General features: G+C 41.3%; 2 protein-coding genes across 4 annotated transcripts in view; one reads left to right on the top strand and one right to left on the bottom strand.

Moving 5' to 3' along the window:
• The window catches only part of DROSHA (drosha ribonuclease III), an 83900-nt gene extending 78621 nt beyond the window's left edge, over window positions 1-5279 (bottom strand). For all 3 annotated transcript variants that reach the window (XM_086609008.1, XM_086609009.1, XM_086609010.1), the window contains exons 1-2: window positions 5251-5279; window positions 1911-2768 (exon numbers count right to left, since the gene is read on the bottom strand). In XM_086609008.1, the coding sequence (XP_086465134.1) occupies window positions 1911-2761 (851 nt within the window). In that variant the 5' untranslated portion in view covers window positions 2762-2768; window positions 5251-5279. The remainder of the gene's footprint in view (window positions 1-1910; window positions 2769-5250) is intronic.
• A 124-nt stretch (window positions 5280-5403) lies between these two features.
• C3H5orf22 (chromosome 3 C5orf22 homolog) lies at window positions 5404-23206 on the top strand. The gene is made up of 9 exons (XM_086608920.1): window positions 5404-5502; window positions 8214-8359; window positions 10718-10867; window positions 13175-13637; window positions 16576-16638; window positions 18814-18935; window positions 19795-19861; window positions 20475-20614; window positions 22002-23206. The coding sequence occupies exons 1-9, from the start codon at window positions 5404-5406 to the stop codon at window positions 22111-22113; spliced, it is 1362 nt and encodes a 453-aa protein (XP_086465046.1). The 3' UTR covers window positions 22114-23206.
• The last annotated feature ends 922 nt before the right edge of the window (window positions 23207-24128 follow it).

The raw sequence follows: 24128 nt of genomic DNA, 5'->3' as shown, positions 1-24128 counted from the left end.
AACAGCTCTCCTTAAAGTAAGCAGATACATTGTCAGTTAGATCTGGAAGCTGTTGGCCTCAAGCAGTAATCCACAAATGTTTGAGAAAGAAGCTGCTGAAAACATGCATTTTCAAAACTTAAAACTGAACATTGAAATCTAAACAGTAAACTGTGAAATTATGGAGCAGATATTTGTGTCACCTACAGAGGGCAGAACATTCCACAAACCTGTCATACAGAAAAACCCAGTGCCTTAATGTCAGCTGCATTGAATTTTAGAAAAATACCATTTTGGAAATCAAAGTAAACTTACTGAATATAAGGTTTAGGGTTTGGGGGTTTTTTGTTTTGGTTTGGTTTTTTTTTTTTTAATACAGCTGTGTAAGGTTCTGCAATTCAATCTCTGCATATCTAAATCAAAGTGGCTTTATTTCTACAGGTACTATATGTAAATTCATGTTTCACACATGACATGAGAAAGCTCAGAGCTTCTACAATTAGAGCATGAGATCCAGGTGCCCTGATAAATATTTATATACTTAACATTCCAGTATCTCTCTTTGAATATTCTGACCTAGATCATTAGACACAAAATGAGCCACCAAGAGAGCAAATCTAAGACACCTGAAAGATTTAATTGATGATGGTTTACTCTAAAACACTACGCAAAGTGCATCAGGTCAGCTCATAATTTGCAAACTGTTCATGTCTATGAAGCAGAGGGACAGAAACTTCATGATAAGCAGTCCATGCTCATCCATCTGAATCATGTCAACGTAGCCTATAACTTGACCATTTCTTTTAACTGGTGTACGCTAATTTTCACCTCAGTCCTCTCTTGAGATCACAGGCTGGCTTGCTGAGGTCTTCGTCCTGTACAGGATCACACAGGCAGGTCTAAGCACCCACTGGGAGGTCCTGTGAAGCCTACACATGTCTGCACTGGTCTCCCGCAAGGATGAGAACAGGGGAGGATGAAGAACACTGCACATGTTTTTCATTAAAACATGTCACTGCAGGGATTAGATATGTGCACCTATCAAACTATAAACCCTATTCAAGTGCTCGTTCTCTACAAACACAGGGCCTACTCAAAGACCAAATTCAAGTAACACCTGGAACACTAAATCTGGAACCTAAATCTTGACATTTGAAGTGCTGGGCTTTAACTATTTGTAAGGCTCAACTTTGAACACAGCCATTTGCATAAAGTTGTGCAAACTCTATTTTCATGCCACATGTGCATAAGTGTCGGAGTGCAGATCCTTGAAGAGACTGCACGAAGAAAATCCTGTGTAAATAAAGACTGGAGCTCTAAAGTTAGGCCTCAAGGGCAGAATGCCCTTGAAGTTAAGGATAAGAAAACTATGCTGTATGATAAGGGAGTAGTGTTTGCTTAGAGCAGAGCTTCGCTAGGCGGGTACCTGTTTGAAATAAGCTGTTAAATATGACAAGCGTATGTATCATCCAATAACGGTGTAGAAAAGGTGTGGTCTCAGGATTATTGGCAAATACTGTCTATATAAGCAATAAGAACTGCGCAATAAACGAGACTTCCTGCAGCTAACTCATATTGAGTCGTCTCAGTACTTCTCCAAATCCCTTCTCCGCACATAAGTTTCTGTGGTAAATATCCATGACAGTAGAGCACTACTCAGCAATTCATTCAGTTTTTTTTTTAAATGAGAGCTTCTTTGCTTCCAGCTATCTCCATGGACAAGGGCAACAAGTCTGCCAGCTAGCAAAGGTAAGGCACAAGCAGTGTGCCTGAAAGGTGTCAAAACAGTAGCTCTTTCCATTAGATCTGAGTACTGGCTACCTCCCAACTAGAGGGAAAAACAAGAGTGATGGAAGAATATCGATGCAAACAAATACTATGAGACAATGACGATAGCTCTCTGTCTGCAGGCAGAAGATACCTCAAGTTACCTGTTACGCTCATAACTTCTGTGATGAGGTGATATCCTTCCTCTGTCATAATCTGTCCGGTGCCGACTGCTTTCCTGCCTCCTCCTATCTGGACTCCGTCCTCGATCCCGACGATCCCCATGGTTAGCGGATCGATGCCTGTCACCGTGGATATGACCATGCTCACGATGTCGGTGCTCGTCATAGTGCTTGCCCCTGTCTGGAGACCGTCGATCACTCGGCGACTTCTCTCCCTGGTACTGGCCCGTGTGCCGAAAATGGCTGCTGCCACCACTGCTGTTGGCAGTGCTGCTCTGAAAGGAGCCAGAATTGTGCTGATAGCTGTTGAAGTTCAGTGGTGGGAACGATTGCTGTGAATACCCTGTGGAGTACACAGGCTGGTAGTTGACTTGCTGTGGTATGACTGGTGGTGGGGGAGGATGTGGTACTGTAGGAGGAGGCATCATGTAAGGAAAGGTGCTTTGCCCAGCAGGAGTTCCTGGCACAGGAGTGCTGCTAGGATTTGGCACTGGTGGAGGAGCAGGAGGGAAGCATGGAGGCACCGGGAAGCTCTGCCTCATCTGGTGGTTTGGAAATGGTGGTCTCAGGGGACACTGGCTGATGGGATTTTGTGTGGAAGGGGGCACTGGAGGAGGATAGGGCACAAAGTCTGGCCTAGGAGGCATGTAACTGGTGGTTGGAGGGTTTGAATAGGTTGTTGGAGCGGCAGTTTGCTGGTCATACTGGTATTGTACGGAGGGCTGTTGAGGGTGAAGCTGGTGTAGGTTCTGAGGGCGGTAGGTCTGCGTTGAAGTTCTTGCTCCTGGTCCCCCCTGACCACGGGGACATCCTCGCCCAGAATGGAAAGACATGGTTCACCTTTAGCAAGGAAAACAGAAGTCCAGTGTCACACAATTTTGGTAGGATGTCCTTAATGCATTTGCAGAAACTATTCCCAAAGCACCGAAATTGCTGCGTTTTCTTTGACAGAAGCAGTGAACGATGGTCACCGACTTCCACAGGGAGCTTTGTGCTCCTCAGACATCTAGTACAGGTCATTTACGGCCCTTTGATTCCTTTAAGCCTCTAATCCACAAAAGCACTCTGTCTTTAATCTATACCCCAATCTGGACCACATCCTCTGATTTAGGGCAACATTAATTTCAACAAATGATTGGAATGATTTGGAAGGATACAAGTGCCTCTACTAGTACTCACTAGAAACTTTTGTATAAAGCCTGTATATCCCATACCAAAGAAACCACTCATTTTAACAACTGCAAATGTCATCTGAAATCCCGTACCAAGGAGTCCTTTCTAGAACATGATTCTAAACTTCAGGTAGAATGAGTTTAACATCGCATGGCAAGTTACATGATCCAACAAATCATGTCAATTTTAAATGAGATAGCAGTGATTTACATTCACAAGAGACATGCCAATTTAGTAAAGAACTGAATTCAAAAGATACAAAGTATTTTAAGTTAAGTTGGTATATTTTTGTAGAATGAGAATCTTGGAGGTTACATAAAAATAATTTATGCATGCTGTGCTGTTACTCCAATTTCATTGGTTCCCAAAAAATCTCTCAGCTGCCTGCTTGAACCTGTTACCTTTCCAGCAATTGCCACTGCTTCAAGTAGGCTTAAGTCTTGCTCAAAACTATGCATGTATTTAATGCAGTGTACTAATGTTTATAAATTAAAACCACTGTGCTTCATTAAAGTTAAAATTAATTCTTTAATTACAATGCTAAGCTTCAAAACTGGAAAAACTGAAAAAATCATTTAAAACAAAATAAAAAAAGTCATTCATGGTGCCTTGGCTGGAATGGAGAGAGAGAAAAAAATTAGTTAAGCACTTAAGAAAACAAAGCCTCTCTTTTACTAAGGCTTTGCTGATGCTGGAGTACATGCAAAGAATATTCTCTCACCTGTTGCCATGCAACATGGCCAACCTGGACTGCTTAGAGCACTGCTTTCAGCTGAGTTCTGGTGTCAGTGATGCAAAAGATGCAGGTTGCTGAGAGACAGCAGACAACTTCTGGTGAGTTGGAGAGAGAAAGGAAAAGAAACAAAGGGGGAAAACTGACATCAAGGAGGAGGAACCAAGAGGACCTTCAGTCTCTCTTTACACATGCAGGGCTTAGTGAAAGCCACTGGAATTGGTGGTGGCATTCATCTCCTTCAGAGCAAACAAAGGCCAAAGTAAGATTCCCACATTTCTAGGGGGTAGCAGCCACGATTGTAAAGCTACTTGTTCCTTCCAGTCAGTCTGTGCGTGCTCAGTACCCTCCAGTCTTGTAAAGGCTCTCAAAAAGAAACAACGAGGGGAGTGGCAGGAGGTAGTGTAAAAGTCCACTTCCATTATTTTGTCCGGCAATAGAGCAACCTTTTGTCATTATTAACTCTAATCTATTACATGCTGAATCGGTTTTGCTGTAGTTCTTTGGACATGATCTTACACAGCTCAGGCTTGTGAGAGAAAACTGTTACATACTTTGCTAACATTTACAAATACATTGTAATTAAACAGGCTGAGCCAAACTCTTACTACCGTAAACAAAGCAAAGGCCACGGTACCACAGAACCGCTCTGGTTCTACCACCTTAATTTTATTGCTTCAGAACATACAGAATCACAGCTAAAAAAAAAATTAAATAAATACATGAAATTATTTTAAACGCTCAAATTATTTTAAAGCTCCCTCTGCTACAAACTTTGGTTACATTCCATTTTTATTTAAATATAAGTAAGTTCAAAAACACTGTAAAGGACTAATTCTCCTCTAACTAGAAGAAGAAACTTATCGTGCTGGCAGAGGCTGACACACGCAAAAGCAACACTCAGAGACACCGCAAGAACTCTTCTCTCCCTGCAGACACACGGCCGAGAGCTACAGACACTGAGATTCGGCCTCATCCCACCGCCACCTCCCAACGGTCTGTAACGGCCTCCAACGGCCACCGAAGGGTCGGCCGAACACCGACCGGAGACAGATCCGGCGTTGAGACCGACACCCGGGCGGGCGGGCTCCGCCGCGCCCGCGCCCCCTTCCCGCCGCACGGCCTCGCTCCCCACACCGAGAGGCCTCTCCGGCCGCAGGCGGCCGCCGCAGGAGGCGCTCCCGGCAGAGACCGCCTGGGCCCCGCCATCCCCCCAGCACCACGGAGCTCGCCAGCACCGGCGCCGCCGCGCTCCCCCCAAGCCCGGCGCCCCAGAAAACCTGTCCCTGTCCCCGCCGCCCGCGCTGGCCCCAGACCCCCCGCGCCTCGCGGAGAACTGCGGCAGAGCGGAGAGGCCCAAGGGGAGGCCCCTCCGCCCCCCCGGCAGGCAGCCGCAGCCGCGCCCGCCGAGCCCACCTGGCGCCCCGCCGCCCAGGCCCAGCACAGCCCGCAGCGCGCCGGCTCCGGAAGAGGAAAGTGGTGGGAGGGCGCTGCGGGCGGAAGCACCGCTCGCCTTGAAGGAGGGAGGCCAGGCCGCGCTGCCGGGCTTCACCTTGCGGCCGCCGCGGCATGAACGGCCCAGCGGCCGGCAGCGAGGCTCGGCCCCGCGAGGGCTGCCTGCGGGCCTACCCAGCGCTGCCGGTGTGGGTGGTGGAGGACCACCAGGACGTGAGTGCCCGGCGCTGGGCGGCGGGGCTGAGCTGGGCCGGGCGGCGGAACGGGGAGTCTCTCGGGTAGTGCGTGAGGAGCAGCTTCCTTTGTTCGTTCCTTTCCCCACGGTGCGGAGGCTTAGTCTGGTAGGTGGAAGCGAAGGAAGGTGCCCGCTGGGTCCCCTACGCAGTTGGCAGCGGCCTCCTGGCAGGATGCACCTTCCCGCAATGTAACCGGCGTCTCCCCGCTCCGAGCGCTTCCTTAAGAATAATACCCGCCTCCACAGCCATGCACAGACCTAGAACCTGCGTTCTCCTTCACTAATGAAACATACCTGAAGTTCAGTGCTCAGGTGACCTGTATTTCCTTCTTGATTCAGTGATTCAGGTTAATTAATGCCATGATCGGATTCTGGCATCTTTTTAAACAATTATTGCTGTCTTTTTTTTTCTTTTTTTTTTTTCTTTGGGTCATAGTTGCTACAGTTAAAAGGAAATAATACCTGCATTACACTGCTCTTAGAATTAGATAGGTATCAGTGCAGTACTTGGAAGCTCAACCCTACACAGTGTATGACGTGTCGACAGCAAATTGGTAAAAATAATCACATCCGAACAAGTAGAATGACTGCCACTTGATAAGAAATATTACATTTGGAACTTTCCTTTTTTAGTTAAGTAATTAAACAAGTGAATGAAGAAGGAACTGCTTTTGAGCTGCTTTTTCTGGTTTCCCATATGGTTTGTCTATAGTAGCGTAAACTGAGGCCTTAGGACTAAGTAAACAGTTTCTTTACCCACGTGGTGCAGAATCTCACGGATTTAGTGAGGATTGCTGGGGATATGAAGACCTTGTGGAGATAAAATTGAGAAATATTAACACTATCAGTGTCTTGCAAACAGAAAATTTTAGTGTAGTAAAGCTTATTAAAGAAAATAATGTTCTGAACTTGTAAGTAAATAGTTTAACACAGGTGATTTTTGCTGAGGCTCACTGATATATATGATGCTATGATAGCTGGTTTTCCATGGTAAACAAGGACTAAGAGTGTCACTGTGATAAGAGTACTGAGATAATGACTATTAATGATTCATCTTTGTTTTACTCTCTATACTTCTGTTTTCAGTTGACTTAAAAGTCTATTCATACTAAATATGAAAATATGTAACATAATAAATATTCATACTAAATATGAAAATATGAAAAAAAAACAGTGTTTTCAGTATGTGAGTGTATGTGCGTTGGTCTACCTTGCATAAAGGTAGACCTTTCATCCCAACATGTAAGAACTTCACAGAAACTTTATATGGCCCTTTGCTGACACTGATGTTCCCCTAGTGCAAGGTGTCGCTAGATGCATCTTACTTTGATTAATAATAGCAGCTGGTGTAAAGGAAATTTTGTTGTTAATCCAAAGCAGGAGAATTTGCAAGGTTAGGGATTCTAGTCACTTGGGACTTCATCCTCTCCTAATCTCACAGTTTGTAGTCACATTTACCTGAGATGAAACTTTAACTTTAATTGTAAAGATTGTAGGTTGTTGTTAGGTAGGCCAAGTGACTTCTTTTTTCCAAAGAAATGAAAGTCATGGATCAGGAAACCCTTGCTATTTTTAACTTTGTTTTATCTACTATTTGTTTTATCTACTATTACAGTAGTATATGTATAACTGCATATGTAGTGGGTAAACTGAGGAATTTATTACTAGATAGATGGAATACAGTAGAAATTTTAGCTGTCAGTCATATTTTATGGTTATGCCGATGCTGTACACAGGATTTGTCATTTTAATGAGTTTTATGCCAAAAAATTCCGTCGGTTTCTGTTGCGGTGTAGAGATCGTGTAGTTTTTGTTGCCCTGTCCTTTGACAGTCTTCACATTCCCTATGTAATAGGGCTGTGATTCACAGTCCTTGGTGGATTTCTTCTGGCAGCTAAGCCAGTTATTGTCCTGTAACTGTGGGAGGGACTCCATGTTCAGTGTAAGAGGTATCATGAATCAGCCATCAGTTTTCTCATTTTACCACCCTAGGTTATTACACTTCAGTGGTTTACTACACTATAAATTGATGAGTTACCTCATCTCTTGTTTTATCCTACCTTTGAGTGAAAACCTTCAGCGGGGGTTATGGTTGGGCAGTTAAGAAAGGTAGTCTCTTTATTGCAACCACTAAATCATATAGGGATTAGGAATTATGCCCTTTCTCCAAGGGGAGTAGGTTAAAAGATCAGTTACAGTTTAAATGATGGTGGGTCAGTTTTCACTCTCGGTTAACTTATAAAACAATTAATGAGATGTTTTTATCACCTCAGCACCCATGTGTAGTGAAGAAGCTTTATAGCACAGAGAAGGCAATGCAGGGGCAATGTTCTGCAGAAGAGGAAAGGCATTCCTGGGGTTCAGTTGTAAATGAAATAAACTAGGAATTGAGTTGAATGATCAGTGAGAAGAACAGCAAACAAGACTTCCTATAAAGAAGGAAAGAGGGAGTAGAGCTGTGGTTCTTCAGCAGTTTTTTCATGCCTGGAACTTCTGGGCTCATAATGATTGCAGTTCATGAGCTGTCTTGCTGCTGGAGTTGTTTCTCCTTTGTACTGTTTCCATCTCCTTCTCCCTCTAACCCAAATTCTAAAGGAGTAAGTGTAGGACTAGTGTTTTTACTGTTAAAAGCATTGCATTTTTCAGCTCACTGGTTACAATGGAAATATTTTTATTCGTGTTCATGTAGGTGCTGCCTTTTATCTATCGTGCGATTGGTTCAAAGCATCTTCCTGCCAGTAATATCAGCTTTGTTCACCTTGATTCCCATCCAGACCTTCTTATTCCTGTGAATATGCCTGCAGACACTGTATTTGACAAAGAAGCTCTTTTTAGGTAAGTCCTGGATACTGCATCAGAAGGCTTTAAGTCTACTTCCTGCTGCCTTTGATTACAGTGAATATTGGTATGACTGTGTAGGACGTATGAACAAAAGAGGGGTAAGTCAGCCTCAAGTTGTACCTTCTATCTAGTCACTTTTGCTGAAAACTTATTTTTTTTAAACGAAAAACTTGTTTGTATTTTTTGAACATGGTCAAATATTTAAGTCACATATCAAGCCATTTAAGACTTAAATGATATACTACTGAAAAACTAAACAAAGTAAATTTATTATTAGGCTAATTAGTAGTTCCTCTGAGTAACAGGACAGCACCCTGAGTGGATGCTTTATGTCTGAAGAGCTATGGTTTTAAAACAACCTTTCTTTCTTCATGATGAAAAATTGACTTTGAGATTGAAATAACATCTCCTGTGTTGACATGGGGAATATGTGAAAATTGAACAAGATTTTCCTGGTGAGATCATTAAGACCAATATTTTCCCCCAACCTTTTCGGTAGGTAACGAGCTGTTGGGGTTTAGCCCAACTGACAACTAAGCACCACACAGCCACTCACTCACTCCTCTCTCCTGGTGAGATGGAAAGGAGAAAAATGTAACAAAAGGCTCAAGAGTCAAGACAAGGACAGGGAGGGATCACTCACCAATTATGGTCACAGGCAAAACAGACTCGACTTGGAGACAAATCTATTTGATTCCTTAACAGTAACATCAGAGAAGATAATGGGAAACAAGGCCAGATCTTCAAAACACCTTCCCCCCACCCCTCCCCTCTTTCCACCTTTACCTCTTCCCTCTGGCAGCACAGGAGGACTGGGAATGGGCGTTGCAGTCTGTTTGTCACATGCTGTTTCTGCCGCTCCTTCCTCCTCAGTGGGAGGACTCCTCACACTCTTCCCCTGCTCCAACGTGGGGTCCTTTCCGACAGGAGACAGTTCTCCACAAACTCCTCCAACATGAGTCCTTCCTGCAGGATGCAATCTTTACCCATCAGACTGCTGCAGCATGGGCTTTCCCACAGAGTCACATGTTTTTAGGGTGCAGCTACCTGCTCCAGCATAGAGTCCTCCACAGGCTGCAGATGCATCTCTGCTCCACCATCAGTCTCCAGCAGCATGGGGTCCACTCCCACGGGAGACAGTCCCCTACAAACACCTTTGGGCACAGCCACTATTAATCTCTGTGGGCTGCAGAGGGGTCGCCTGCCATCTCACCACGGGCTGCAGGGGAACCTCAGCTCTGGCACACCTCCTCTCGCTCCATCTTCACTGACCTGGTGTCTGTGTAGCCGTTTCTGTCATGTCTCAGCCTTTTCTCCGATGCAGCTGTGCTGGACACGTCTGGCCTGATGAACCTAGACGGTCCTGGCAGGATGAGCTCTGCTCAGCGGGCGGTTAGGAGCTCTCCAAGCCACGACTGCCACATGTTGAGTGGTGGCAGTACAGCCAGGTGCCCCCCTGCCTCCCCCAACTCTTTACGGCAGATCCGGCGTGGCACAGGTTTCTTTGTCCCTTCTATGTTATTCACAGAGTCGCTGATTGGCTCGGCCCTGGACAGAGATGGGTCTGACTTGGAGCCAGGGAAGCTTCTAGCAGCTTCTCACAGGAGCAATTGCTGTAGCCTCTCCCCTGTTACCAAAACGTCACCACATAAGCTCAGCACACAAGCCGCAGAGTGATCTTTGCTATTGTCTTTCTTTTCCAGTTTTAAAATAAGTATCAATTGCTTCAGTGTTATGGTGATTTACAGCGATGACAATATGATGTAGTTGTTATGTAAGTAATTGTATCATGCTAACCGTAGTCAATATTTTTTCTTTGTTGAATGAGTAAGAAGTTTTATGGGCTATATGATACACCTAAAAAAATAGGGTGTTGACAATCAGGGAGGTTGCTATTCTGTAGGTGCTGGCTAACTCACTTGAGTTACTGAGATTATATTTAAAATTTACTTAGAGCAGTTTGCAGTAAAATACTTCTTTGAGGTCAGTTTAAAGTTATTTAGAAGAGTGTTGATGATGCTCCTTGTACTTTCCTCTGTGTGATGTATCAAGAGAAAAAGGACAACAAATCTATGTAGTTTATAATCAAAGTGCCATACTAAGAGTGAAGCTGATTGCACTCTATAATCCTCTAACTTTTTAAATTCTACTGTAGACATTTTTGGTTTGTCTTATGAATAAAGATTTCCCTCTTTTTGTTTGTTTAATGATGTGAACCCACAGAGTACTAATTTCAGATGATTTGCATGGGGGATTTTCAAGATGTGGAAGATGTTTGTTGTGTTCTTGGCCACGTTTTACTTAAAAGGGAAAGTAACAGTATTATTGCCAGTCTTTCTCCGTTCATTACAGTGAATTAAGTATTGAGAACTGGATTATGCCTGCTGTTTATGCTGGTCATATTTCTCAAGTAGTATGGCTTCACCCACCTTGGGCTCAGCAGATCTCAGAAGGAAAGCACCATTTTTTAATTGGGAAAGACAGATCAACAACTACAATCAGGTAAATTGTCTGTTGTTATATGCTAATAATATAAATGCTATCTCTGTATCTTTTCATGGGTGTTTTTTTTGTATTCTTGGATAAAGATGAAAATTTTAATACGCATTTGTGAGTTCCCTAGGACCTAATGTGACTATTTGTGTGAGTGGGTACAGTTAAAATTGTACCTTAAATTCTTTTTTTTTTAAAGTAATTCTAGCTATTCACATTTCATTTCAGCTACCCAAGTTTTAAACAGTTCTCTTCATTAAAGTCAAGGTCTCGGAAAGCTGTAATTTTTAACAGAGGATTTGAGTAACAGAGGGCAGCAGTTAGATCCTCTTCAGTCCTCCCTTATCAGGACAAAACAAGCCCGGTTTCCTCAGCTTCCCTGTCATGCTCCAGCCCTCTAATCACCTTCATGGCCCTTATTCAGTTTGTTGTTCTCTCTCTTGTCCTGGAGGCCCAAACTTGGGTAGAGTATGTCAAATGTGACCTCACTGGTGCTGAATAAAAGGAGAAAACTCTTCCTTTCCCTTGATGATTCTGTTTTTCTCATCTGTTGTTTTTGGTTGGTTTTTTTTCAGTTTTTGTTGGTTTTTTTTAAGTTAATCTACCAGTTAAGCACTGAAACAGGTAAACAAGCAGACAGAGAATTTTCTATGCTTGCATCAAGTCAAAACTTAGCTGGACAAGGCCCTGGGCAGCCTCATCTAGCTTTGAAGTTAGTTCTACTTCAATCAGATGCTTGACAAGAGACTTCCAGATGTCCCTTACAAACTTAATCATTGTATGATTCAAGGATTACAGCCCCTCATAATTCTGCGGGATGCAGTCAATGACAATTTCACATTCACCATATTCACTGTGTTGTGATTTTGCACAGCTTGAATGGACGTTTACAAGTCATGTCTCTTGCCAGCGTATCAGAATAAATCTTTTGAAACAAGTTTAACAGAAGACAGCAGAGAAATGCTTTGTTTTGCCATCTAAAAACACAGCTTTACAATTCTGAATCTAAGGCCTGAAGTAAACCTAAAAAATAAGACAAAAACTAATGCTTTCAGTTACATTTAACCATGAGAACTAGCACATATACAGAAATACTTCATGATGGCTGAATAGGTCTCCCACAGATCCTCTGGTTGCCTTAGCAAACTTGAAAACAACATTTCAAGCTGCTTTTTGAAGATGGTCAGGTCTTTTCTTCAGGTTTTAGACTTACAAAAATAATGAAAGAAGAAAGGGAAAGAATCTTCAGAAATGTGAACTTCCTAAAACTTTTGTTGATAACAGGTGGCTGGATAGGCAATAGTTACCCTAGTTAGTGTCCCACTAAGGGAAGGGCTGTATGTAGCATGAGCTCATGTTGAACACGGGACAATTTTTGAAAAGAGGCCCCGTGAATGCCCCATCGACAAGATGAAGTGATCCAGGCTCTCGCCTTAGCAGGCTTAGGATAATCCAGCCACAAGACATGGGGGAGCTGAGCTTCAAATTTCTGCTGCTCATGAAATTATTTGTCTTTGTGGTTGATTGATGATGATACCTTGTAATAAAATGAGGCCTTAACACAAGTGAGCAGAAGTTCACACTTGTTAAGCTTGTTTTTTAATCTGAACTTATGAGGCTTAAGGTTTAATGTAGTGAAATATGGCTTGAAAATAATATTCTTTAAATTTTCACTGTAAGCAAAGCTTTTAGCATTGGGGTTTGTTTGTTTTTAATTAAATGGATTCCATTGATATGTAGCTATTCATCCTCGAGCTATCTGCTTTCCCCCACTTAGAAAAGGGAATCTGTATCGGTGGTAAAAAAAAGTTAATGCTACCTATTAATTTATAATGTTATACTTTTACTAAATCAATATACATGGGTTTCATGGCAATTCTCAAACACAACTAACAGAATTTTCCTTAAAAAATAGGCAATCCAAGACAAAATATCCATAGCTTTGCAGTCTTGCATGCCATAATATTGACAATATCTTGTTAAATTCTGAATGTTGTCCTTAAAATGAAATTCAATGGCAAATTAATCTTATTAGTGCATAATGTAGAATCTTTTTCAGATCCATTAAAAACCTTATAAGGCTGTCATAAGAAATATAGGCTGAATTTTAATATATTGATTCAGCAATAAAGAAGTATAAAAAACTTCAATTTAAAAACCTGAAGATTAAAATAAATAAGTTTGGGTACACAGTTTTATTGCTTTTGTTACCCATCAATCATGTATTCATTCTTCTCAGAATCCCTTAAGTGTACATGCTTTTTCCTAAGCTCTTTGCAAAGATGTATATTAACTGTGAGTTATTGTCAATTGTAGGGTTACGGGTACAGATCATTACTTTTTAAGTGATGGTCTTTATGTCCCTGCTGATCAGCTAGAAAACCAGAAGCCTTTAAATTTACATGTCGTTCTCATCAATCCTACTGAAGCATCAAGCAGGCAGGAAGAAAATGGCAAAGTAGCGTCTGCTAAGAGACTGAAGCTAGCTACAGATGACATAGCAAGCACTGCTTCTGCCTCTTCATCAGTGGCTCCTGGTGACCTTGATCACAGCACCCCAAGTCTGAAGAAGAAGGAAGTACAAAATGCAAGCGCACTGAACAAGGCAGAAACATTGTCAGAGTGTTCAGCTTCAAGCACTCTCAGAAACAGCGAATGCCCAATAAGGGAAGTTGTTGAAGATGTCTGCCAAGTGTTGCAGAAAGGGGACGCGTATGTTTTAGACATAGACTTAGACTTTTTTTCAGTTAAAAATCCATTCAAAGAAATGTACACACAGGTAAGCATGACAATCGAGAGGCCTCTTAACCATTCACAAAAGAGTCCTAGCATTTACATCTATGGAGAAACTTTAAGCTAAATTAGCAGATCATGATTAATGAATCATGGTAATATTTGAAGGAGATACATTGTAAGGGAGTGTATGCTCCAAAGAAGTACAGCAACTTAATAGGGTTAGATCCTTGTATTTGAAAGAGGTATTGAGCGCACATTCAAGCTCAAGAGTGTATGGTTCACTTCTGCTTTTTGCTTGGGACATAAAAGCTATGCTTGGGTTTCCAGAAGTACTGTTCCGAATACCCACAACAAGGTTCGTCAGGGACAGATGACAGATTGTGTAATTTTTTACCCCCAAAGAGTGGTAACTTCTCCTGATGAGAGACTGTTACTCTCATTTCCTTTGTCTGGACTGCTGAGTATAAGGGTCAGCAAGCAGGTGTTGTCTCTGACGCCATGGCTCTGAGCTGAAGACTCTGCCTTGTATTCCATTTACAACTTGCCTGCACAGCAAAGGTAGCTCACCTCTATAGAGTCATAAATATGTAGATCCTTGAAGGTGCAAAGCAGTTAGCAGATTTTTTTGATGTGAACAGGATTTTTAGGAACTAACTAATCTGCTCTGAAAATTCGCCGTGGCATTTGGGTTTACAAATTCTTCTGCAATAGCCTAATTGTCTTTAACATTTAAATCTCTCTTTAAGACTGTTTTAACTTCAGCCTGTGCTGGAGAACATCTGACATCTTTGAGTTTCAGCTAGACTACTGCTTTCTTGTTCACTGTAAAGAAGTGAATATAGTGTCCCTGACCTCTGTTAGCTTCTAACATTCAGTATGTATGATCACAGTATCTTCAGACAATGTGCAATGCCAGCTGTTCTGAATCACAGAGAGAAGCGTACAGCCTTTGCACGGAAAGCACCGTGGGGGTCTTGCCATATAAGAATAAAATGCAATACCTCTCTTAGGTAAAATATGTTCTGATATTTGATACTGTCCCACACGACATCCTTGTCTCTAAACTGGAAAGACATGGTTTTGATGGATGGACCACTCGGTGGATAAGGAATTGGCTGGATGGTCACACTCAAAGAGTTGTGGTCAACGGTTCAATGTCCACGTGGAGACCAGTGACGAGTGGTGTTCCTCAGGGGTCGGTACTGGGACCAGTGCTATTTAACATCTTTGTTGGAGACATGGACAGTGGGGTTGAGTGCACCCTCAGCAAGTTTGCAGATGACACCAAGTTGTGTGGTGTTGTGGACACGCTGGAGGGAAGGGGTGCCATCCAGAGGGACCTTGACAGGCTGGAGAGGTGGGTCTGTGAGAACCTCATGAAGTTCAACAAGGCCAAGTGCAAGGTCCTACACGTGGGTCGGGGTAATCCCAAGCACAAGTACAGGCTGGGCGGAGAATGGATCGAGAGCAGCCCTGAGGAAAAGGACTTGGGAGTGCTGGTGGATGAGAAGCTCAACATGAGCCAGCAATGTGCACTGGCAGCCCAGAAAGCAAATCGTGTCCTGGGCTGTATCAAAAGAATACAATTTTGATATATCAATATCAATCTGGCCAGCAGATCGAGGGAAGTGATTCTGCCCCTCTACTCAGCTCTCCTGAGACCCCACCTGGAATACTGTGTTCAGCTCTGGAGTCCCCAACATAAGAAGGACATGGAGCTACTGGAGTGAGTCCAGAGGAGGGCCACGAAAATGATCCGAGGGCTGGAACACCTCTGCTATGAAGACAGGCTGAGAGAGTTGGGGCTGTTCAGCCTGGAGAAGAGAAGGCTCCGGGGTGATCTTATAGCAGCTTTCCAGTACCTAAAGGGGGCCTACAGGAAAGCTGGAGAGGGCCTTTTTACAAGGGTGTGTAGTGATAGGACAAGGGGCAATGGATTTAAACTGAAAGAGGGGAGATTTTGATTAGATATAAGGAAGAAATTTTTTACATTGAGGGTTGTGAGGCAGTGGAACAGGTTGCCCGGAGAAGTTGTGGATGCCCCATCCCTGGCAGTGTTCAAGGCCAGGTTGGATGAGGCTTTGGGCAGCCTGGTGTAGTGGAGGGTTTCCCTGCCCATGGCAGGGGGGTTGGAACTAGATGATCTTTAAGGTCACTTCCAACCCTAACCATTCTATGATTCTATGAATAAGATAATGGAGGAGTTTTGGGGGTTTATTATTTGATTGTTTTTATTGGAGGTTGGTGGTGTGATTGTGGTTTTTTTTTATTTTGTTTCTTGAGTGTTTTTTTGGGGTTTGTGCTATGATAGGTTCTCAGCTCTAGGAAGAACTTTTGAAGGTGGACTTGTGCAGAGCACCCAGTGTGCCTTTTTTGAGATAACCATTTCATTTGCAGTTAGTATTTCTTAACTAGGTTTCCTCTATTGTAGATTACAATAATTCTATCCGAAGATTTTTCACAAGTTAACACTTGAAATTTAAGAATACAGGGAAAAGCTAAAAAGCAAACATGGTTCACCAGTACAGAAGAGTAGTGTCTTCTCACCAAAAAAGTCTAAAATCCAAAACATTACCCTAAAGGTGCTTTGTATTTCTGTAAAAATTGACTCGTCTACCCTTTCTTTCTCCCTCTACTCCTGAAAAATTAATAAGTGTTCACCTTTTGAATGCCGTTTCATAAATAATGAGATCTCTTTATCCTTAGTTAGTTAAACTTGAATAACAAGGAGTAGGGCTGACAAACCCCTGTAATAGTTTACTTGTGAACTTGGCCAACCAGCCTGAAGCCTTTACCTGTCCACTGAGGCCATGAGGTATTACTTTCTCAAGTCTCACAGCCTCTTCCTTATCTGCATTTATAGAGAGCTCTCTGCAGTGCTAGAGTAGAGGAATGGTCAAAAAAAACTGAGGAGGTCTTTGAGGATTTCATTTCTCATTTGAAGAGCCTAATTTTTTGCCTCTTTTTTTTCTTTTTCAAAGGCAGAATATAAGCTTTTGCAAGAGTTGTACAATTTCAAGAAGCCTCATAGAAATGCAACAGAGGTATGGTATTTCCTTGTGGGACATATGAGGGAATTATTCTTTTGATTAACTCTTACAACAAGGAAGGAACCTATGAAAGGTGCTTAATGAAGTGGTTTCCAATTAAGCTATGCAGCATGCTGAATGCTAATCAGCAGCATCTGAGGAGTTCCTTCCTATTAAACATTTTGGTTAAACATGTGATCTGATAAATATTTAGCATTACTGTGAAAATTAATTTCTGTAAACAAGTGGTAATTGACAAGGAAGAAATTAAAACATAGTAAGTCATGTGCAATCTTGTTCTTTTTATGGCTTAATGGGGCTTTGGGATTTTCTTTGTTTGGGTTGGTTTCTTTGTAAGTTGTTGGGGTTTTTTCCTTACCTCCAGGCTTTCCTCTTTCTTGCTTTAGTTGCTCTTCCTTGACAGTCAGAGCTGTGCTCAGTGCCTGACTGATATTTTACCTATTTATTTAGATGTGGAAAAGCCAGTATTATACTGCTGTAATATACTTTTCATGGTATGCATTGTATGCTTCTGAATTATGGAAATGTAAGCCTGCTGTAGCTGCCAAAATAGTCATTCAGCCCTGAGCCCAAACCATGGAGACAGCCACATTAATGTTCATTACACCAAGTAATTTCTAAACAAGATCTTATCTTTGCTTTTGTAATCTCATCTGAACACTGTTACAGAGAGATTGAACACATATAATTATCACAGATTAATGACTCCTAATTACTATGTGTGTATAAAGAAATGGAGATATGTGGAAGATTGTCAGATTGATTTTTAAGATTCTTAATCAGTCAGTCAGCAATTGAAACAGTTACCTATTTAAAAGTTAGTTAAATGTGAAAGGGGCAAATGCTTATGATTTAAGTTCCAAATATAATTTCAGGGCATAAGTTATTTACAAAAGCCAAAAAGTTATAGGAGGCATCTGAAATGGTGAGCAGACTGTGAGTAATGAGCAGGTATAGAACTGAAAAAGGCAAGACCAGATTCATGGATGGTTTTATAGTGAAACAGTCAATTTAAAGAATTTGAAGGTAAAAAACTAGTGAACTTCATGTTTTTCGAAGTTTCAGAAAATATCTTAGAAGTCTGGTCTCTTAAAATCATCTTTGTAGTTCCAGAGTATGGTTAGATGTACATTTCTATCATACTACAAGATAGTAGGGTGTTGCTTGGGGGTTTTTTGTTTGGTCCTGGTTTTTAAGTAGTATAGAGAGGGATCGGATGTGTCTTTAAGGTTAGTTGGTGATGCTGCTTGGAAAAGTATCTTATTCATACCCCAGGATAGGATCCTAAACCTGTACTTCATGAATGGTTGATACTCTTGGCTCCTCTTAAAAATTAGCCCAAAGTTGACATCATTGGCCAAAAGAAGCAGCATCTGTTATATGATACAGCCTTCAGAATCTTAACAGGGAATTCTTATGTTCTTAATTGTTACCCATCTATTCCAATGTGCTTTTTAATAATTTTCCTTCACACATCACTGCACTGCGCATTTTTAATACCAAATATGCCAAGCATTGCTTTTCATTTTAGATGTTATTTAGGATCTCTTTCTGCAAATGATTGCATGCAAAACTGTGTTCATGTATGCAGCATCGCTCCAAGAAGATTGCCTCTTTATGTGTTCTGACCTTTTTAAAAAAAGGCATAAACCTTTGCAGGATCAGAGCAATAACTGACATTTTAAATTAATTCTGTGTTTTTTCAGGCACGCAAAGTTGAAACAACCTCAAAGCATCAAATGGCCAGTTTTGTTTTGTTTTTCTGAAAATACATTTGATTTAGGCATTATTTTTTTTTCAACTTATAAAATTAAATTATCTTTTTGTTATTAAAATGTAAAGCTTGTACTCATCTCAGAATTTCAGTGCTATAGAAACAAATCCAACAATTAGTCATAAACAGTTTCTTATCCTACCAGCATGTAGATGTGGCTTTTTTTTTTTATTTCTTGTGGGAAAGACAGAGCAGAGAGGTGATTTATTCTGAAGGTATACCAGCTTCTGCAGGCATTCATCCTGATCATCTTGAAAAGATGTTCTTTAGTAATCAGTTCCTTCTGATTCCCTGTTTTCAGTAGATCAATCATTTCAGAATTTAAATCATAGGGTAAGCCATGACATTCTTACCTCTTTTTTTCCTGACGTACTTTTATATATGCTTATTTAAAGGAGGACTTGCTGGATTGTGTTGAAAACCGTGTTCATCAGCTAGAAGATCTGGAAGCAGCTTTTGCAGATTTATGTGATAGTGATGATGAAGACACTCTACAGAAGTGGGCTTCGTGTCCTGGGTAGGAGATTTCTAAGTGGCTTAAAATGCAAACAGTAGTTTGAGAACTGATTAGCCCAGCACTTTGCTAACAGAAAAGGAGAGAAGCTGGATAGAATCTATGCAAGGCTACCATGTTTCTTTTAGCTCTAGAAGAGAAAGATTCAGACAAAAGAAAAGAAAAGGCAGCCTGCTGTCTTCAGGGCCATGGTAAGCCTTCCAAGATCAGCCTTGTACAACTTCATGCAAGTTCTGTTTCCTGTGGAGGGGGGGAGATACGGTGACTAAAAATTCAGTAATCTGTGTGAAGCAAACCTCTCAAAAAAGCAACAAACTGTGAATGATATGGAGAAACACTTGGTGCTCCCGAAGGCTCTGCATTCTGTGGAAAAATGGAAGGGAATGAAAGGCTCTACTGGAGCGACAGTGTCCACAAAACATCTCAGCAGAACTTGATATGCTTTTAAACTAATGTTTTCAGCTGAAAAGAAACAGCAAAAGTCTGAGCTGTCTCTTGATAGGAAAATCATTTATTTTCTCCATCAAATGCAGCAGTTACTGTACACAGATCTGTATAACAGTGACCACAAGGATTTTCTATCGATTTCATACAACTTTAAGCTACAACAGCTTCTCTCCGGGTCTGCCCCAAAAGACATGCAAAGAGGTCTTGCTGGAGGCAGGTATGAGTACAGGGGTGTGCTAAGAAAGACCTGGTGAAACAGTACAATAGTATTGATTATTTCAATTTTTCTCAGGTGCAAGATGACACAGAGGGACAAAGTTTTTTTTCAAATCCTAGGCCATGATGACTTCTACTTTCTTCTTTTTTTTTTTCTTTTTTTTCTTTTGTGGTTTTTTTGGTTTTGTTTTAACTCCAGAATGAAGCCACTTGTTCAACTAGTTCATAGTTTGAAAACCAGAATGGAAAGCCCAGACTACGAAATGGTAGGTGATGAGGTAAAAGAGCAGAAAGTAGATAGATTACAACAGCATAGCTTCAACAGGGAGGGAAAAGATCATGCTTCATTTCAGACTTGCTTCTTGATTCAGGACTTGGTGAGATTTTGGTAATTTTCTTTTTTTTTTAATGTCTTGTTACTTAGGCCAGCTTTTCTTTTTAAAGCTTTTAAAATTCTACTCTGCTGGTCTGCATTTAGATGACATTAATGTAATCTTTCAGGACTGTGATGTGTCAGGCTGCTTACTGTGAAAGCTGCTTCCTGACCCATTTCACCAGGGTCTGTTGATGTTCTTTGAACTTAACTTCAGGTACCTATTTGTAAAAGACCAGACCTATCATCTTCAAGGGCTGCAGCATACTCTGAATTTATAGGAGAGTTACAGTGTACTGGAGATAATGAAACAATCCATACAACCTCCAGAATTTTATTCTTTTTGTTTAAAGAACGAGTAGGAGGGAGGGAGGACAACTCTTGCTGCCTGAAGAGGTGTAAGTTACCTACTGGGCTAGAGATGGTATCTTAGAGACTTTTTACACAGCTAAGCCTTATCAATAATTCATCAGCAGAAATTAAATCTCTGTTTAATTTACATGTAGGTCCATCAGGCTGGTCTGACCTGTGATTATATGGAGCTTCCCCACCATGTTAGCACCGAAGAGGAGATCGAAGGCCTCATACAGTCTATTAAAATTCTATTAAAAGATATGCCTAAGCCCACACTTGTGACAGTTGCTCGGTAAGACTCTGTAGATACTTTTACTTTAAAACCTCAGACTGTGCTTATGAAGCTAAATGATTCTATCAATATAGCACTGGTTGGCACATCTTAAATTCTATCTTAGAGTGGAAGCCTTACAGTATAGTGAAAATTGACGTTTGAAAATATTGATCATAAGGTGGTGACAATATCTACACAGCTAAGGGAATGTTCTGCTTCGATGGCCAGTTTTACTGGGCTTTAGAGTAGCTAGCACAGATTTCAAAAGCAGTGAAAACATGATGACTTAATGAGCTTCAGCACAGGCTGTATAAAGCCTGTGATGAGGCCTTCTGTATGTTGAGAGTGATAGCTGTCACAGGTTCATGCATGTCCACTATTTTTATTACTTGTACTAGTTAGAGCAAAGCCAGCTTAGACAAGCCTATGTGGGCTGAAATCACACCTTCCTTGTTCAAGGATTCATTGTACTACAGAAAAGATTTCTATTTTCAGTGAAACTTCTGAATGAAGTGATTTCCATCTAATAGGCTGAAAGAAATTTATATTCTAGAAAGCTTTAGTAACGTTTTGTATGGGGTAAAGGTTATGCTTCCAGGACTGTAAGGAAATAATTTGGGAGAACAGGATGGAGTTTGTGGCCAGAGATCTGGGAGAACCAGGGATCTGTGCTGGGACAACTTAATTTGAAGACCACGGTGTATTTGTTGAAAAATTACTGTAATTTAATCACTTCGGAAGTACTAAGTGTGCCCTTAAAGGACAGGCAACAATAGCTGAAATAGAAACTGACAAGAAATTCTTTTTGTCAACAAGAAATAGCATGGCTAATACCTATAATGAAAGCAAGCTGTATTTCCTAGTAACCACAGAATTATTGTCTGCTGCAGTGAAAATACAGAATAATTTATATAGATTTTGACAGATATAACATCCAAGAAGTGTCAGCTTTGCTTTTTTCACTAGTATCTCCTTGCATCATTAATAGATACTGTAAATAATGTATATCCCAGGGATTGTGAAGGCTTTTTTTTTAAGTTTTCCTACCTATTTTACTAGTAGCATTTTAATTTTTCAATTTTAACTTTCCACCAGTCCTTTAATTAGATCATTCTCCTGACCTTTACCTGGCAACATGTTCTGTGTCTGACTCGGGAAGAGAGTAGAATTGCAGGAACGAATAGGTCACTACTCCAGACTTGCTGTTCAACTTCAGACAAACTCTTATGGTTGCAAGTAGTGAGGAGAAACACAGCACTAGGCTTTGAAGAGATAGCTGGGAGGCAGAACTCACCACAGCTTGAAAGTAGCTTCAGCCTAGACTCAGAGCATTACAAGAATATAAAATGTGGCGATGGTGGCGATGTTTGTACTCTCTCATGCTTTTTACAATCCGTTGTTGCAGATCAAGTTTGGATGACTATTGCCCTTCAGAGCAGGTTGACATCATTCAAGAGAAGGTCCTCAGTTTACTAGGTTCGGTGTATGGCACTCTGGATGTGCACTTTGATTACTGAAGTACATCATCTTTATGACCTTTCTTCATATATTGCCCTCTAATGCAGTGGATTAAATTGCATATTAGCTGTGGTTGCAAGGGGAAAAATACTGTTATTTCAGCAGATGGCACTAGAACTCAAGCTGACCAAGAGCTGGTTTTGAGTTGCATTGCTTTCTCCAAATCAGCTGCACCTGAACTGTTACCTGTTTGGCTTTGTTCAGATTAGTTCAGTGATTATTATTTTACTGTCTGGCTTATTTTTAAAATTGGTGCAAGAGTAACTGTTTTTTTCTCCATAAATGTATTTATTTGCCTGATTTCTTTAAGTGTCTGTAAAAAAATAACATATAACTTCCTAAAATAAATAGATTTCTTTTATGTAATTAAACTTTTTTTGGTGGAGTTTGGTGAGTAACAGACACGTCCCTGAGTTGCATTGTACCTTTTAAAAAAATACCTTACTAATGCCATTAAGACATTAGGTTTACATAGTGATCGTTCTTAACTGCTATGCTTAATATGACCAGGCATATCCCTCTCATTTCTCTAGAGCAGCTTATGGCTTCTGCCCCATCCACAGAATATAATTTCTATTTATCCTTTGTTGCATTAATAGTCTTATATAAGAGTCACCAATTAAATACTCTGAGGCAAAATAATATCCCTAATGTACAAACACTGGCTTTGTATATTCATTTTTACATATTTTTGAGGATAAAACATATGCATTCATGTGCATGCTTTTATCTGCTTAATCCTGTGAGGAGTTGAATTGATGGTTTCTTCAGAAACAAAGATTTAACTTCACACAAGTCAGCAGCAAAACGTTCTGTACCAGATTTTTGCTCGTTTCAGTGTCGCTATTTGGAAAATGACCATTTTAGAACCATTTAATTTAGAAAGCAATCTAAACTGTCACTTCCAGAGGGAAAAAACCCACAGGATTTATTTACAAATGAAACTGAAATGGACAAAAGAAAATACCACCTAAAATATTGTCTTTTATTATGAATAAAATTGGCTTGCAATTTTTTCTGAAATAGTTAAGTTCATTTGTTAACATTAGTATTTGCTTTACAGAGAGTTTGTGCACTTTTACAGTTTTTTGCTATTTCTGCTGTTGATATAAATGACTATATTCTAGATTGTAAATATGTAATTATTTTAAAATATTTATTCCAGTAGAATAAATTCCATGACCATGGACCCGTTCTCTTCTTGCTTATGCATTCTCATTCTGCATGAGAGCAGCTAAGACAGGCTGGGGAGAGCTGCTGCAGAAAAAAAAAAAAAAAGCCGAAGAAAAGCTCTTTTCTGGGGATTTTTCGAAACGTTTTCTAGCCGGGACCAGATCTGCCGATGTTGGGGGTGGTGCAGGCGTAGGCGGGTTGCTGGGAGAGCCAGGGCAGTGCCAGCACAACCGCGGCTCACTGGGCTATCAATAGCCAACGACGACTAGTCCTTGCCCACCGAGAAGGAGGCAGCAAGCCTATTGTTCCTGCCTAATGAGGGGACAACTGCTGCTGCTTACAGCTGGTTGGACGGGATTGAAGTGGTCCACCTTATCAGGGAGTCATGGTGGCTTCCCGGAGAAGGAGAATTGTGCTTTCTGCATCCACTCGAAGGGATATTGGTGTTCAGGTCACAGGCTGTGAGGAATGTCATAGCTTTTCCCTGGTAGCTGGGAGCAATCCTGAGGATGGCTGTGTGAGGTGCGAGCAGGTTGATGACCTGCTAAACCGGGTGGTGCAGCTCCAGGATGAAGTGTTGGAGCTCAGGGAGGAGGTGAGTAGGTTAAGAAAAATTAGGGAAAGTGAGAGGGAAATTGACAACTTTCATAATCTGGTTGTGGCAGAGTTGAAAGAAGAAGTGGAGAGGTTAGAGGGGATCAGGGAATGGAGGAATTAGGGGACGATGGCACAAGGTCCCTGCTCGGCGTGGCAAGTGCAACAACTGCCTGGCAATTCCCCTGCCCCCCCAGCTGTCCTTACATAACAGGTACAGTGCTCTGCAAGGGGAACTGGATAACAG

This window comes from Tauraco erythrolophus, chromosome 3 (genome assembly GCF_009769465.1).
Source record: "Tauraco erythrolophus isolate bTauEry1 chromosome 3, bTauEry1.pri, whole genome shotgun sequence".
NCBI lineage: Eukaryota > Metazoa > Chordata > Aves > Musophagiformes > Musophagidae > Tauraco > Tauraco erythrolophus.
Note: the sequence above shows the minus strand (reverse complement) of the source record. Positions and strands in the feature narration are given on the sequence as shown.

What these genes read in the sequence shown, in the direction of transcription:
- C3H5orf22 (XM_086608920.1), top strand. Translation starts at nt 5,404, where the DNA reads ATGAACGGCCCAGCGGCCGGCAGCGAGGCTCGGCCCCGCGAGGGCTGC. An exon ending in GACAAAGAAGCTCTTTTTAG is followed by an intron (nt 8,360 to 10,717) that starts GTAAGTCCTGGA and finishes CGTTCATTACAG; the next exon opens with TGAATTAAGTATTGAGAACT. An exon ending in TCAAAGAAATGTACACACAG is followed by an intron (nt 13,638 to 16,575) that starts GTAAGCATGACA and finishes TCTTTTTCAAAG; the next exon opens with GCAGAATATAAGCTTTTGCA.